Raw genomic sequence first — 16917 nt, 5'->3', positions numbered from 1 at the left:
TTTCCTGACCCTTAATTGTAAATGATGTTTCAGGATTATCTGATTCATATACAAAAATTAATTAAGCACACCAATTCCATTACTTCTTATCCTCTACTTTGACATATCAAACTCTCTTTAGTGTTGCCATATTTAGAAGCATTTATAGCCTATACTACAAACAGTTAAATCTTTAAACTGTGTATGTATTGGTTAAAAATTAGAAGAGATTCAGTAGCATGCATATGAGTAAGTGTAACTGTATTGTAGCTACACTCTTTATAAACAGTAAACCTGTACTTTGATGCACTTCTTTTAAAAAGTATTTGTTGATATTTTTATGCTGTATAGTAGTTTAGTTTGTATTTCATACAAGTATTAATGAGATGATAGTCCCTACAGTAATTGGTTTACTCTACCCCAGAATTACTTGTTCTGTTGATAGCTCTGTTCGTTATATATTCAATTTTTTTTGTTTGCCCCATTATCTGTTTCAGGCAAGCTAATGAGGAATATCAAATCCTGGCTAATTCCTGGCGTTATTCATCTGCTTTCTGCAACAAACTGTTCTTTGGAATGGTGGACTATGATGAAGGAACAGATGTTTTTCAACAGGTAAAAACTCTATACATTATTTTGAAATGCATAACTGAGTTTGTTAGTTTTGATACATCTTGTCTACCAAATTAAATACAACTCACCGAGTAAATTGGTGAGTATATTAAGTAATGACAAAACATTTTGTGATGTGTTTAAAATAGAGTTCATATTTGGAGACTACTAATTCCATCATTATACATTTTTTGCCTTTATATTATAGTAAAAGCACTTGTATTTTCATTTAGAGGAAATGTGCTTCTTAGCACACAGTGACCATACATGTACATTAACCATACTATGATAATTATGTATTGGTTAGGTTGTAGTTCACACAGGCTTATGACATTTCATATAGTATAAGTTCAACCTATTTATTTTTTGTACATGTGTGTGATGTGTGTGTATACATGAATATGTGCATGTGTCGATATGTGCATACATGCATAACTATATATGGAAACAAGAAGTTGACACTGAGTATTTTCATTTTGCTGTCCATCTTATTAATTGTTATTTTGTGTACATGTGTGTGTGATCTATGACTTGGTGTGCATGCCATAAATTGTATGTTGATGTCAGAGGACAACATTTTAGAGTTAGTTCTCTGTTTTCACTGTTAAATATTTTGTGACAGGAGGGAATTTGGACTCAGGCTGCCTGGTTTTTTACCATGAGGCAGCTTCCTGATCCCTATTTATGTGATATGTTTATGAGATAGGGTTTTTCACTGATTCTCTGTATTGCCAATTTGGCTTGTTTAGCTGACCAGCTGACTCATGGGGTCGACCTATCTCAAACCCCAGCCTCCATGCTAGGGCTGCAGACATGTGGTCCTGTGTTCAAGTGCAGGTGATGTGAGCTGAGGTGCCCGTGCTTCTGTAGTATGCGCTCTACCCACTTAGCTGCCCGAGTTACTTGTTTTCTACTCCAGCAGATAAAATATTATCTGTGTTTTCTGCTTGTGATGACCTGGATCTCAGCCAGTGATGAAACTGTAAATCACCCATGATCATGTGTGTGAGAGAGAACATTAGAGGACTTCCAAGGAGGAGTCACTAATCAAGTAGGACTGATACCTGTTACGAGGAGAATAGCAGGCGGGCATGTGCGCAGTCAGACCATGGGAAACACAGCATTGAAACAGAGCTAGGAAGAGAAGCTTCCTCAGAAACCCAGCCTCACCATTTACCTAGATCTTACACTTTAATCCCCAGAAATTTCAGAAACAAAACAAAACAAAACACTTCTTTTAAATCACCTACTCAGTTACGGCACACGAGTAGATGTGTACTCAGATGCAATCTTCTCAGTAGACTCAGACTTGTACTTGGGCAGGAGGATGCTAGTCATCGCTGCTGGTACTGTCACCGTGAGTCCGGACACGGACCACCTTTTGTACCAGCAGTGCGCTCTGAGTGCTTCATATGTGCTCTTCAGTGATGCCGCTCAATGAAGCAGTCAGAAATGGTATTGTTGCTGTGATTATCCATTGTCTAGCGTGGTAATCTGTTGAGATGCGGAATAAGATATAGTGTTGGCACACAAACACGTTTTGTATCATCCTATATGTGAGACTTTTGGGGGAGAAATGAAAATGAACATCTACTCCTCAGATTGGGAACTGATAACAGATCAAAATAATGATGCTACACAAATCCAAGTTGGGAGCCAGTCTGTTATTGGGTTTCCTTAGGAGTATAGGTAAGAGTTAGCTTGCACGAACGGGAATGATTTCCAGGGACGTCACGAATAAGTGATGACTCATAAAAGCTGCAAACCTCGCGCTCTCTGTATGACTTGCAGCCAGTTCAGCAGGGTGGGGTGCACAGTCTCCTGCAGACATCTGCAAAGCCTGTTCTGACAGCAGTTGCTTCCCCCTTTTATAACCTTCCTGAGGGCTCTTGGGAATCCTTTAAGTTTCAGCTCTCCAGACTTTTAAGGTTGTTTACTACCGAGGTCTCACAAACTTTCCTCTGTTCTCCAGGAGGTATTATTTCAATTCAGAGAAGATTCCTCTGACACATAGATAAATACATGTATGAAACATACACAATGTATTAATGATCTGATGTGTGCTATATGATACATGCTGTGGTATGTTAGAATTTGTGAGGTTTTTACCATATTATAGGAACTGGTTTTGAAATTGAGTTTTATAATGAACTTGTTCAAATTTCTATTATTTATGAAATGGTTGCCATGGTGGTTGCCATGGAGTTGCTATCAGAAGAGACGCATTCTTCAGAGCACTGTGATATAGTGGTAGTGGAGGATGTGAGGTAGAACATCCGAGGTCACAGTCTAGCTTTACCTCGTCATAGTTGAGTGATTTGAAGTTTTCATCATCAACTGTGATCTCTGTATGGAGACAGGAAAGATAACATGGGGGATTATTAGGATCAGATATTAACATGTCAAGATGCTCAGTTGTACTCCTGAGGTGTGTTAATAAGTAATTGCTATCATATTAGTATAAATTAGCAATAGTATTTGCATACATTTGTCAACCTGCTCACACTGCGTAATTTTGCAGATGTTGGGCAAACCTAAATTGTATGGGAAGAGTAGAAAGGCTAAACAAATGAATACAAAGAAAAGAAACAGAGTAAAAATGTAATCTCCAGATATCTTTTAGGAAAATTAATTACCTAAGTGCTGTCTTTGAATGTCCAGAGTAAGAATAACTCAGATTGGGCAGTTTGAAGTGAACCAAGTGTACTGGATCACAGTTACAAAGGACAGAGACTAACACAACAGTGTCAGCATATGAAGAACTCCCTCTTGTATATCTGTGGGAGAAGAGCAGGGAGGCCTTTTATGTAGGAGTCCATCATTTTGGTACCAAAACTTTTACAGTGGCAATTTAAATTTAACAGTTGTGGTGTGTGTGTGTGTGTGTGTGTGTGTGTGTGTGCGCGCGCGCGCATGCGCGCACACATTGAGGAATAAACAGAAACCAGGGCAAACAGAGATCAGGTATTCCCTATCTGCCTGGAGCATTTTCGATAATGTGTCGGTGAATAATGAGAGTTTTATAGCATTCACAGTAGTACAAATGAGAAATATTTGATATAGATGTATTGCTTTTGAGAATTCGGTTTGTCTTTGCTAAGCTGTGAATACACAGCTACAGGTAGCGTTTGCTTATGAGCCAGGGGCTGCTGTGCCTTGATTGTAAACATTGTCATCCTCACAGCTAAGCATTCAGTGAGCTCCTCACCTGTTGCCTGCTCTCATCTACCAACTTACTTGGTTGTGATTTCCATTCTCATTGAGTGAATTTCTTTGCTTTTTACCTTAAGGTCTTTTAAATTTAATCCCGAGATATCAGAAATTTATACATTGATATTGTAGTTAGCTCTTTTATCAAATTATCCTTTTATTTTTGAATGTATTTTTAATAAACACAAGATGAAGTGTTTTCTTTCTTGTATTTTATGAGTAAGTATTTTCTTTAAAAAAGTTTTTTATGCTTTAGTTATTTTGAGATAAATTATTAACAAGTTGAATAGAACCAGACTGTCAATCAGACATTTTTCTTATCTCTTATATATTCAAGATGTTTAAAACAAAAATACTTGTTTTTGTTGCTTATTAACCATCAACAAAAGACTGATTTTTAAATTTTTAATAAGAAATTTGACTTACTTGTAATGTGCTTGAAATGAGTTTCTTATGTGCTCCCGCTTCTGCCCTGCTCCAGCAGCTGCTGTAGAGTGGAGTGCTCCACCTGCAGGCAGATCGCGGGGTCTCTGTTTGCACTTCCAGGCATTTTGCATCATTTTTTTAAAATCATAAAAGTCTAGAGAGACAAGTAAAAACGAGTCAAAATACCAAATTGGGGACATGAATAGTACGGTAAATATGACAGTTCAGACAGCTTAAGCAAATTGAGCCGTTCTCCTTCACTACTGGCTATCAAGATGAATAAAAGTAGAAATTAAGCTCGAGAAAGCCATGCAGACTTTCCTAATAAGTTCTTTCCTTTGAGTTTTCAAATAAAAGTATGTAAGATTTGATGAATGATATGGAATATTCTGGTGTTGTTACAATTAGCATTTTATCACTTGCTTTGCAGCTCAACATGAACTCTGCTCCCACATTCATGCATTTTCCTTCCAAAGGCAGACCCAAGAGAGCTGACACTTTTGACCTTCAACGAATTGGATTTGCAGCTGAACAGCTAGCAAAATGGATTGCAGACAGAACAGATGTGCATGTATGTTTTTATTTACTACAGTAAATATGTATGTGTGACTATGTATTATACATCTACTCAGATATGTTTATGTTGATTGCTTGGTTTGCTAGACTGTTGTAATGAAGCAACAAGAATTTTTTTGTTTTTGTTTAACTATGGCCTTTTAAAACTTTTGCTTGCTTAAAGAAAACTTTGTTTTTACCATGTAGGTTGAACACAAGACTTATGTAATCTGAATATCTGAATATGTATTCTACTATTCAGATACGTTACATGCCCATGAAACCTGGACTGAGCAGCTGCTCTTTCTAGTTTCTTACAAGAAATACTAGAGGCCTAGAGGACAAGAGCCCTTACTGTTCTTAGGGACAGAATTAAGGTTTTTTAATTGCTTTATTGAGCTATATATTGTTTCCAGTCCCCTCCCTGCCTTCCCACTCCCCTTTGACCCTCTCTCATGATCCTCATGATCCCAATTTACTCAGGAGATCTAGTCTTCTACTATGTCCCATGTAGATTAGATCCATGTATGTAAGTCTCTCTTAGGGTCCTCTTTGTTGTCTAGATTCTCTGGGATTGTGAATTGTATGCTGGTTTTTCTTTGTTTTTGTCTTAAGAGTCACTTGTGAGTGAGTACATATGATAATTGTCTTTCTGGGTCTGGGTTACCTCACTCAATATGATGTTTTCTAGATCCATCCAAATTTCAAGATGTCACAATTTTTTTCTGCTATTTTGTACTCCATTGTGTAACTGTACCATATTTTCTTTATCCATTCTTTGGTCGAGGGGTATTTTAAGTTGTTTCCAGGTTCTGGCTATGACAAATAATGCTGCTATGAACATAGTTGAGCATACCCTCTCCAGCATAAGTTGTTATCAGTGTTTTGATCTTGACCGTAGAATTCAGTTCTTAATACCTAGGTCAGGCAGCTAACAGTCACCTATAACTCCAGGTCTAGGGGCCCAAATACCCTCCTCTTGCCTCTTGGGCACTTAAAATCAAATTCATGCACATGTGTACACACACATGCACACACTTTTAAAAAATAATACATATATTTTAATTTGATCATTGTTTATAATTTTACTCAATTCGTAACAATAAAGAAAATGTAAAATAAAAAACAAAAAATATTTACAATTAGTTAAAGATATAGTAGCAATTAGAAGTGATTCTGACTTGTCTACCTACCACACATGTATTTAATTCTTTAGTTGTATTAGTTATACAAACAGAAGATTTGACAAATTGAAAGGGCACTCAAAATGGAAATAGTAACAGTTTTAAGAATACGTCATTTACATAGATTTATCTGTTATCGTTGTAGCATGTTTGCTTGGTGATTTTTATTTTTACTCCAATATTCGAATCCAGTCCCTCTGCCTTGATTTACATACACAGATTCACTTTTTTCCATAAAAATTATATAGGATGAATTACGCTTCTTATAAGCACATTGAGATTGGCAGTCTCGTGAATTCACAAAGGTTGACATTTTATAAAAAGTGACACAATACATATTAGAATCTAGCTTTTATATAGTACACTAACATGGCTGTGAGTTGACAGCCTACAGGATGGAGTAAATATTTACATATTATATTTTCTGAAGACTTACCCACATATCAAGGTGTATGTGTAGCTTTTAAACTGAATAACAAAATACCAACTCTCAATTAAAAATTAATCTGAATAAACAATTCATTGAAAAAAATGTAAATATGGCCCATATGTACACAGAGAGATATGTTCTTCATCATTACATTACAGGCAAATCTAAGCCCAGATCGCAGTGAGATAGTGCATTATACCCAGGAAGCTGCCTAGAGCTGGTTTGCTGATTGTTCGTGTTGGCAGAGAAGTAGAATAGTTGGAACATTACTGTGTTCCTGGGGGATGTATACGGGTGTTGGCACTTCAAAAACAGCGTCCTCTTTCTTCAGTTACACGTGGACCTTCTGTGTTATCTGTGAAAGAGTAATGGAAGCAGAGATTCCTGCAAACGGATGTGTGGGCACATCTCCGCATGCATGCTGTAATTGCTTGTGAAAGTAGAGGTCAACTCGGGTGCATACGGGAATTACCATATATGTGCTTGAGTGGGGAAATTTCACTTCTGAGTTATGTTTGAATAGCTTTGTTAAAGATAGCATTTAAAGTCTCTAGTTGAGATAAGTCACATGTGCCCACATTTTGCCTTATTGTGTATTAGTTAGTTGAATTGATTTGTTGTGTGATCCAGAACAGCTCTGGGCATCATGTGTAGCATCTGCATAGACCCCAACATATGAACAAAAGGAACAGAGTATCTCTGTACAGCCACGTTGTTCAAAGCATGTGTTTTTGATTTGTTAAGAGCTCATTAAACATAGTGTCAAAGCTCGGTGTGAAAAATAAGATGTTGGTTTTCTGAATTCTTGGTGTTAAAGTTAGGAACACTATAGGTCAATTATGCTTCAGTGGATGGCCCCAGTACAGTAGTATATGGAAAGCCCATTGGAGAGGGACAGCACCAAAGAGAGTTAATAGCTTGTTGTTAAAAAACAAACAAACAAACAAAAAACCAAATAGAGGATGGGAAGTTGAGGGCACATCTGGGAGGAGCTAAAAGGAGGCATTGGGAATAAATACAATCAAAATACATTCATTGTGTGTATTTCTCAAAGAAAACTATAAATTAGTTAAAGGTTATGATTAGTTAAAGGTTATGATTAGAAGAGAAGTATTAGTTTTTTTTCTTCACTCATTTGATTATCATTTATTTTTGCAGATTCGAGTTTTCAGGCCACCCAACTACTCTGGCACCATTGCTTTGGCCCTGTTAGTATCGCTTGTTGGTGGCTTGCTCTATCTAAGGAGGAACAACTTGGAGTTTATCTATAACAAGACTGGTTGGGCCATGGTATCTCTGGTATGTTATCACATATCCTGCTGCCTCTGCTCCTTGTGAAATTGTGTTTTATAGCAACAGAAAGAGTCAGATTGTTATTGCAGTGAAAATGACCCAAATGAGATGCCATGTTACTTTTATAAGGAAAATAGATTAAATTTACTATTCAGCTTAAACTTTGTATATGGTTTCTTCCATTTTTTACTATTAAAATGTAGTGACTCGAGTATGTGGCACATTTCAAATATTAGTGAAACATATCTTGAGCATGTCTGTAAGTATGGTAATGAATTAATAAGGATTAGCAGTTTGGACTAACTTGTGAGCTATAGAGGTTTGGACACTCATTCAGTTTCCCCCAGTAGTATTCTTCTACCTCCACTGTGCGCTTGTCTTACTTGTTACACACTGGTTATAGAACAATGAGACACGGACCTTTCTGTAGTGAACCAGCTGTGGGGGTACAAACTGGTTGACACACACATACAGTGCAAAATTGAATAGGCTGTTTTGGAATACACAGGGAAGGTGCTGTCCGGAAGGGAAGGGGCAGCTGAATTTTGAAGAGCAGTGGAATTCTGAGGTAGTTATGGCCAATGACATGAGCATGATGGAGCAGAGCAGGATCTAAGTGAACTGTCATGTGCAGGGCCGTGCAGAGTGGGGAGCACAGAGACATTCTAGGCACACACCGTGGGACTAAACTGATGGTAGAACGTTACACTTCCAGCAGTGGGCAGTGACTGAAAGCGCCCACTTAGACACAGAAACAAAAGTACTTAGAGGCAGGCCTTGTTGAGCTTTCAACTGAAGAAAATGTAGGAAGCTGTTTGAACACTTTTTTTTTTTCTCCTGCACAGCTCTCTATAATTCCTTCTATGTCAGTGCAGCCAGGCCTCATGGGGTCTTTAAGAGGGAATAGGACCCTACTCATTCCAAAATGAGGATGGGTAGAAAATTTCTTCCTGTTTAGGGATAGACTAAAAATCCTGAATATCAGCAGGAAACGCATCATGGCTCACGGTACAAGCATGAGTGTACTCCAGGATTCAAGGTTGGATTAAGAATGTAAAACTATAAAAGAAGAAGTAGTGCTGGGAACTCTGACTGGTTTTGGCCCTGTGGTCAGAGGGCTATGAGAATGGCTTGCGTTGTTTCCCAATGCTTTTACAATTCAGTTTTTAGCTATTTCCATATAATGTAGTATGCGAACTTGACAAGGAATGTGGAGTTAAAGGAGCAGACAGATCTAAAATTTTGCATGTACAATCTAGACATTGCTGGTGTGACGTGTGCTTTCAGTCCTTAGGACCAGTTTATGAAGTGCCCACGAGCCCCTCAGAGTCCATCGTAATTTCAGTAGCACTTCCTAGAATGTCTAAAGGATGCATTTTGCTATTCATGAGCTGCATCCTGTTCAATTACTTCCAACTTCACATGCTAGTTTGTTGAGTTTCTGGCTGTCACATCTATTAAGGCAGGTAACACAGCTGTAGCAGCCTTTACTCACTGAGCCTGTGTGAGGAGCAGAGCTGTGTGAGTACAGATAAGGAAGAAGGCAAATCTAGCTCAGGATGTTTCCCCAACAGAGCAGCTGGGCAAAGGAATGGTCTAAAGCTGGAAGAGCCCCACAAAAGGGAAATGCATTTTGAGGGTGGGGTGGTTAGGCAGCCTTTCGGAGGGAGGAGGGATAAAGTCTTGAGTGAGAGTGGAGGAAGTTACTCAGCTAAGGTCTCTCAGCCAGGTCTAGTGATAATGTTCCCATGGAACTGATAAATGCCTTATCTGAGGTCCCTAAATGACCAGGATTTCTGATACTCACGTAAGTGTGGGTGGCTTAGTATTGTCATTCTTGAATCCTCGACTCAACTCCCTCTAGGACATTGTGAAGAGTAACTGTATACCAAGTGTAGCATAGGAAAAGCTTTCTACCTTTCTCCACTGCTGTGAGCCCTTTTGATTACTTACCTCAACCTAGAAAGATGAACACACAGGGTTTTCTATGAACCAGACTCTTTAGATGTTAAACAGAGGAAACTAAGATGACTGGAAGGCAAATGAAATTTAAGACATATAGAAAATAATTAATATATTATTTTATAATAGGTAAATGCAGATGATGAGTTTAAGCCTTTGGGTAAGGATGCATGTAACTTGAAAGTTAAAGACTTAAAGTGTCTATATGTAAATGGTAATTAAATGAGAACAAGAGTGCTTATACTTAAAGTATAAAATGCAGAAGAAAGATCGGTGTTATATAACAAAAGGAGCCAATTCTTTAATGCTTCTGTAAGGTATGTACACAGCATTGGAGGAGGTCCACAAAAGAAATGTTAGTAGGAGTAAAGGAAGAAATAGCCTCCCTTAGGGGATTTCAGTTCCCTGCTTTCAACAATGGAGAAATCAACCGGACAGAAGACTATTAAGGAAACAGCTGATGTGAGGAACACTATAGAACAAAAGAACTCAAGAGACATAAACAGGAAACACTTTGCAGCAGCTGCAGAATACAGATTATTCTCAAGTACGCAGAAGACTTTTTTCCGGGTAGGTTGTATATTGGGATACAAAATTAGGTCTTAATAAATTTAATAATAAAGAAATCACATTATTTTTTCTGACAACATTAGTGTGAAACTAGCAATCCGGAAAATCAGAAAATTTACAAATATTTGGAAATTAACAATCTTCTGAACAATTACTGATCAAAGAAGAAATCCAAAAAGAGATTCAAAAATGAAAATGTAAACTCAAATGATCAGAGGGAGACTGGAAGGAGAGAATAATATAATTTTATTTTAATTAAAAGCAAGTGCAGCATAGCTAAACCTTTGTGGCACAGCAGAACCCTTTCAGGAAGGAACTTACAGCAAGTCCCAAGGAAGCCAGAGCTCTCAGATGAACAGCCTACCATAAACGAAAAGGATAGAGGAAAGCCAAAGTTCACAAAAGATAAAGTCAGATTTCAGCAAGACTTGAAATAGATTGCAGCTTCAGTCCAGGGATCTATAAAACTTTTTTTTCTGATAAAATGACAATAATGAGAAAAACTCACATAAAGAGAGGTTGCATCATCGTCTGTACTTTACTAATAAGAAGGACTATAAGCAACCATGATAAAAACTGTACACTGTCAAATTAGATGGCCTAAAGGAGGTAGGTATATTTCTAAACACACAGAACCTACAAAGGCTAACCCAGGAAGGGATAGAAAGGCTGAACATACTAGTAATGAGAAAATCGACGGGTGTCATCAGTCTAGAACTTGAAAAAAAATACTAAGGAAAAAAATGGCTTCTTTGAATTCTAGCAAACATGAAAATATTAATGCTGTTATTTTTTGTTTTAAAAATAAAAAGAGAAATCTCAAAAAATATTATAAGACCACCAGTAACCCCAAAGTCAGACTAAGTACTCTAAAAAACTACAGGCCAATATTCCTGAATAACATAAATTCAGAAATCATCAATAAATTATTGTATTGGTAGTATTGGTAGACCAAATACCAATACTACTTTTAGCAAACTGCACAGTGTGATTGCATAAGATTTAAGTTTATCACTAGATGTAATATGGTTGATTATATGCAAATAAATGTTAATGATGTGTAATATTAACAGAAGGAAGACTCACACACTTGTGATTATTTCTGTATTGAAAGTTTTAATTATATAATCTTCAAAATTACTATGGGAGCAAAGTCATTTAGTATAGCAATAATTTTATGTGACTAGAATTTACCTCATACTCAGAGGTGAAAATCTTAAAGCTTCTCAGAGAGCAGGACCAGGACATAGATGCTGACCCTGCCGTCTGTTCTTCATATTGTATGGATAACCAGGGCAGTTAGGCAAGAGAGAAATAAACGTCATTTATACAAACAAACCAACAACACAAAGATGTAAACTTCCCTACAGAAAACTAAAGACACCTGATGTGGGATTCTCCTCTGTATGCTGTGATTACCATTAATGGGTAAAGAAAATTGGCTTGACCTGATGGGGTAGAATAGAGGTAGGCAGGGAAACCTAAACTGAATGCTGGGAGAAAAAAAAGGGTGGAGTCAGAGAGAAGCCATGGAGTCGCAGGAGATAGATGCTGGGAACTTTACCTGGTAAGTCACAGCCACATGGTGATATACAGATGAATAGAAATGTGTTAAATTAATATAAGAGTTAACCAATAAGAAGCTAGAGCTAATAGGCCAAGCAGTGATTTAATTAATACAGTTTCTGTGTGATTATTTTGGGTCTAAGCTAGCCAGGCAGCCTTCTCCAACAACACCCAAACCGAAAAACCTTAGTGAGTATTTGCAACTTTCGATAATCGGTGATCTAGAGAATTAATAAAATATTTCCAAAAATTAATAGTGACTCTATATACACTTAACAAGAATTTATCTAAAAGAGAAAATAATCTTGCAGTAGTATCAAAATGAGTAGAATAATTAATAATGAAGATAACTAAAGAAACAAAAACTCTATACACTGAAAAATAAAGAATGTAAAAAAGTAATATAAAAAGGCAAAAAGTAATGGAAGAGCTTACATTGTTAAAAATGATAAAACTCAGAGTCAGAGGAATGTACAGGTAAATACATGTAATTAGCCCTCATGGCTCTTTTTTTTTTGTACAGAAATGGAATACTACAATTAAGATTTTATGGCACTACAAGACTGGATAAAAAGGCAAACCTATAGGCATCACACTTCCTTATTTAAAATCTTTCCAAACTGTAAACATTTAAATGAGTAAGCTATTAACATGAAAACAGATGAAAAGAGAAATAAAAATGAAGAAAGAACTTGGAATTAATTCCACATCTGTATAGACTGCTGATGTTCAGTACAGGTGCCAAAAATACAATTAGAGAAAGGATAGTCTTTTCATCAATGGTGTTGGAAAAACCCCACATCAACATGCAGAATAATGGAATGAGACCATTTTTATACAATACGGTAAAACTCAAAGTGAATTAAATATTGCTGAATGACTTTATTCCTAGGTGGTTGGTTAATAATAAACCTTCCCTTTCATTTTCATCTCTCTCATTTTATAAAATGAGATTTTTTTTATTCTGCTACTCTTCTGAAAATTTTTCCCAGTTCTAAGACTTGTCTATAGAGTTTATAATACCTCTGACATATAGAATTACTGGTATTGTGGTAAATGTTAATAATTTGACTTTTTCCATTCCTGATTATCTTTTCTTTTGATTTTATTGTTCAAGCTAAAACTTTGATCATTGAATAAGAGCTGAGAAAGTTTGTATCTTTGTGTTGTTTCTGATTTTAGAGGAAATATTTTTGCATTTTCTACTAATTTGTATAAAATTGGTTGGCTGTATTTTACCCTGTATAGTAATTAATTTCTTTGAGCTAAGTTCTTTCTGTTCCTCGTTTTTCTGAACTTTCATTTTGAAGGTACTTTGTTGAAGGCTTGTTCTGATGTTGTATTCAAATCATTTGATTTCTGTCCTCAAACATAATTACCTTATATAAATCTATAAATCTGTGTTTGTTGAAACATCCTTGAACCTTTTGACTGATGGATATTTCCTTTGATGTGTGATTGTGAAAAAGTTTTCAGTACTTACAGGCAATTTTCCATGTGTTTTCATCAGTGTATGTGGTCTATAATTTTCTTTCCTGGTTGTTATCTATTTACTTGGTTTTCATATGAAAATAATAATAGATTGATTCATAAATGATTTTAAATGTTTCTTTTCTTCCTTTTGTAATAGTCTGAGGAGCATTGTTGGTTATTTTGTAGGTAGAATCCAATGAAGCATCTAACTGAACTTTAGCAGTTTTTATTTGGAAACTTTTTTTTATTATTAATTCAGTCTTCTATTTAAATTGATTATTTTATCTTGGTTTAATTTTGTTGTAAATTTGCCTATTTTAGGTTTTCCAATTACTGGAAAATATAGTGGTTCTCTTAGTTTCATTAATATCTGTTGTAATGTTTTTCTTTTTCACTTTTAATTTTATTAATTGGGCTTCTTTGTTATTTTTCTTTCATTGATGTAAATTTACCAATTTTAGATTTTCCAATTGCTGGAAAATATAGTGGTTCTCTTAATTTCATTAGTATCTGCTTTTAATATAGTTAATATAGTTGTTAATTAAGCACTGCTTATCTGGCAAAAACCATAGTAGACATCTTTGTAGTAAAGGTTAAAATCATGCTTAATTCTGTTTCACTATTCTTCATTTTACTCTTGAAGTTAGTCACGTGTGCAAAAAAAATTAGGGTAAAAGTTATAACAAAATTCATTATTGACATGATTTGCTTTTAATATAGTTGTCATGCGAAGTTTTAAGGCAGTTTTTGGAGAACCTACAATAGTAGACTTCAGTAGTATTGATGTATAGGTTTCTTAGATATGGAACAATTTGAATACATAATTAAAAATAAATTCTCTTTTATAATAGGAAGAAAGTACATGGTAGTGAAATATCGTATATATCCTCGAGGAAGAAGAAAAGCTTAGAGGACTAGATGCATATGCCAAAGCATGATATATATATATATATATATATATATATATATGTATGTGTGTGTGTGTGTGTGTGTGTGTGTGTGTGTGTGTGTGTGTGTGTATGAAAATGTCATGGTGAAACCTATAAATTTTCCAATTAAAATAAAATATTGTGAAAAGTTAAACAAGATAGCTGAACTATCAGACATGTGTTGTGCAATATGTATAATCCATTGGCATACTTGTCCAGCTTCTTCTCACTTTGCCTATATCCAAGTAGTTAGGGATCTTTAGAACTGAGATGGGTTTGACAGGGTAGACTGAAAGCGCACAGACCAGGCCCCACAGAGCAGTCTAGGAGAGACTCTGGAGAGTAGCCACTCTCAGCAGCTCTCAGCAGGTCTCTCTTCTCCAGGAACATGCAGTTTAGATATCCACACAGAATCTTTGTGCCTTTGCAGTATCATGAAATACTATATGTTTGAATTCATGTTTTTAAGTGTAAAGAAGGCCACACCTATCTAAGAAAGTTTTATTTTCTTTGTATTAATTGAGTTAAAGTAAAGGAAAGGAAATAAACAGTGGGTAAACTGTGTCATGTCAAAAGTAAGTTAAGCTTAGTCCCAACTGGATTTGGGGTTGCTTATTTCAGCAAATACCCAAATTTCTTTGTAGAAGTACAGTTTTTCTTTCAAAGTGTTGTTGAATGATGTGGGAAGACCGTCTGTATATGTGTTGCTTTTATTGGTTAATGAGTAAAGAAGCTACTTTGGCCTGTGATAGGGCAGAATAGAGCTAAGCTGGAAAACTAAACTGAATACTGGGAGAAAGCAGGCAGAGTCAGTGAGAAGCCATGTAACAGCTGCAGGAGACAGCCATCTCCAATGGAGTCTGCTGAAACTTTGTCAGTAGGCCATGATGCACAGATTAATGGAGATGGGTTAGTTTAGGATACAAGAGCTAGCTAGAAATACGCTTAAGCTATTGGCCAAACAATATTGCAAATAATATAGTTTCTGTGTGATTATTTTGGAAGTCTTGTTTGCCAGGAACGAACAAGCAGTCTCACCCAACAGTTGAAATTTTCAAATTCACTAGTACTTAAAGAATATCATATCAAATCTGGCCACTGTTTCAGTCAAAAATGATAAATACTGGTCAGTTTTCTTCTCTGAACTCTCATAGCATATCAGAAGACAATAATGATAAATATTATTATTTATTGAATTTATGTGTGTGTTGCAGTAATTATGCAAACAAGTTTATATTATTATTTTACAATAATAATATAAAACAGAATCAATTAAAATCAACTTACTACAGTTTGCACAGCTGGAAACTCTCTGAACTGGAATTTGTACCTAATTACCTGTATTCTGTACTCACAAAGCTGGCTGTGTCTAAATTCAGGAACATTTTCTTATTTTTATCTCTGGTATTAGTCCACTTGACACAAGGAACCCATTATGACAGCAAAAATGCGTAGAAGACCCTTTGTCTGATGTATTACAGATACAGCAACAGATCAGTTTCTTGCGTCATCTGCATAGTTTTCTTGAGTTTTACTTTGAAACCTTAAGAACTAATTACCTTGGGATAGAAGAATATATTCTAATGTTTTAAAATACATACCCATCAAGGGAATCTTGGCATGTGAACCACTCTCCATAAGAACCCTTTAGAAGACACTAGCAGAACTCAAGAACAGACGTTTTCAGACGATACATTTTTAATTCTATCATGATGATAAAATTGTTTATCTTAAAAAAAATAAGCTGCCTACTTTTTTATATCTCTTCCTTCTTTAACATAGAGATTAAACTCTCACACACTTAGGTGGTAGTGCATGCCTATAATGCCAGCACTTGGGAGACAAAGACAGGTGGATCTCTGTGAGTTTAAGGCCAGCCTGATCAAAGTACAGGGAGTTCTAGAAAAGCCAGAGCTGTGACAGAGAGAAACTCTGTCTGGAAACACACACACACACACACACACACACACACACACACACACACACACAGAGTTTGCTGAGTGGTGGTAATGCACTTGTGAGGCAGAGGCAGGGGGATCTCTGAGTTCAAGGCTACCCTGGTTTTTGGAGTGAGTTCCAGGACAGCCAGGACCATGTAGAGAAACCCTGTCTCAAAAATACCAAAGGGAGGATTAAAATCTCAGTGTCTACGTATCTGATGGTAACTGGTAGAAGTGAACTCATTAAAGCAGCAGTAGGATCAAACATGTCCTTTGAATCTTGCTTAGATTTCTCTCTTCTAGCACCATTTCTATCATCCTTACAATCACCAAACTTAATTCTTTAAAATGTTTAAATATAGATTGTTCATTTCTTTATTCTCTTAACCTGTTTGGAGATTACCTTAGATAGTAAAGAGACTATGCAAAATACTGACTGTTTTAAATAAGCGACATCTCTTTTTTCTTTGTAAGCAAGAATATACATTTCAGTATTGGTGAAAATATCAACATCTGATTTGGAGAAATTCTACTAAAAGCCTCTAATTGCCTAGCAAAAGAGGAGTTCTTAAAACACTAATCATCTATGCAGGAAATTCATGAGTAATGCAGAAGGAATTATCCAGAAAAAAATAGTGCTTATAGAATCTCTTTCCCTGTGCTATTTCTTTTCTTTTTGTGAGTGCACACACACGTGTGTGTGTGTGTGTGTGTGGCGTGGTGTGTGTGTGTGTGTGTGTGTGTGTGGGGCGTGGTGTGTGTGTGTGTGTGTTCATGTGTTTATAGGT

At 36.1% G+C, this 16917-nt stretch overlaps 1 protein-coding gene across 3 annotated transcripts in view; it reads left to right on the top strand.

Annotated features, from left to right (window-relative positions):
- Positions 1-16917, top strand: part of Tusc3 (tumor suppressor candidate 3) — a 151489-nt gene that overhangs the window by 74165 nt on the left and 60407 nt on the right. For all 3 annotated transcript variants that reach the window (XM_048456600.3, XM_085680205.2, XM_048456599.3), the window contains exons 3-5: positions 477-594; positions 4658-4798; positions 7555-7695. In XM_048456600.3, coding sequence (XP_048312557.1) covers positions 477-594; positions 4658-4798; positions 7555-7695 — 400 coding nt within the window. The remainder of the gene's footprint in view (positions 1-476; positions 595-4657; positions 4799-7554; positions 7696-16917) is intronic.

Source organism: Myodes glareolus, chromosome 23, assembly GCF_982192425.1.
Source record: "Myodes glareolus chromosome 23, mMyoGla1.1, whole genome shotgun sequence".
NCBI lineage: Eukaryota > Metazoa > Chordata > Mammalia > Rodentia > Cricetidae > Myodes > Myodes glareolus.
This window is presented reverse-complemented; position numbering and strand designations above follow the sequence as displayed.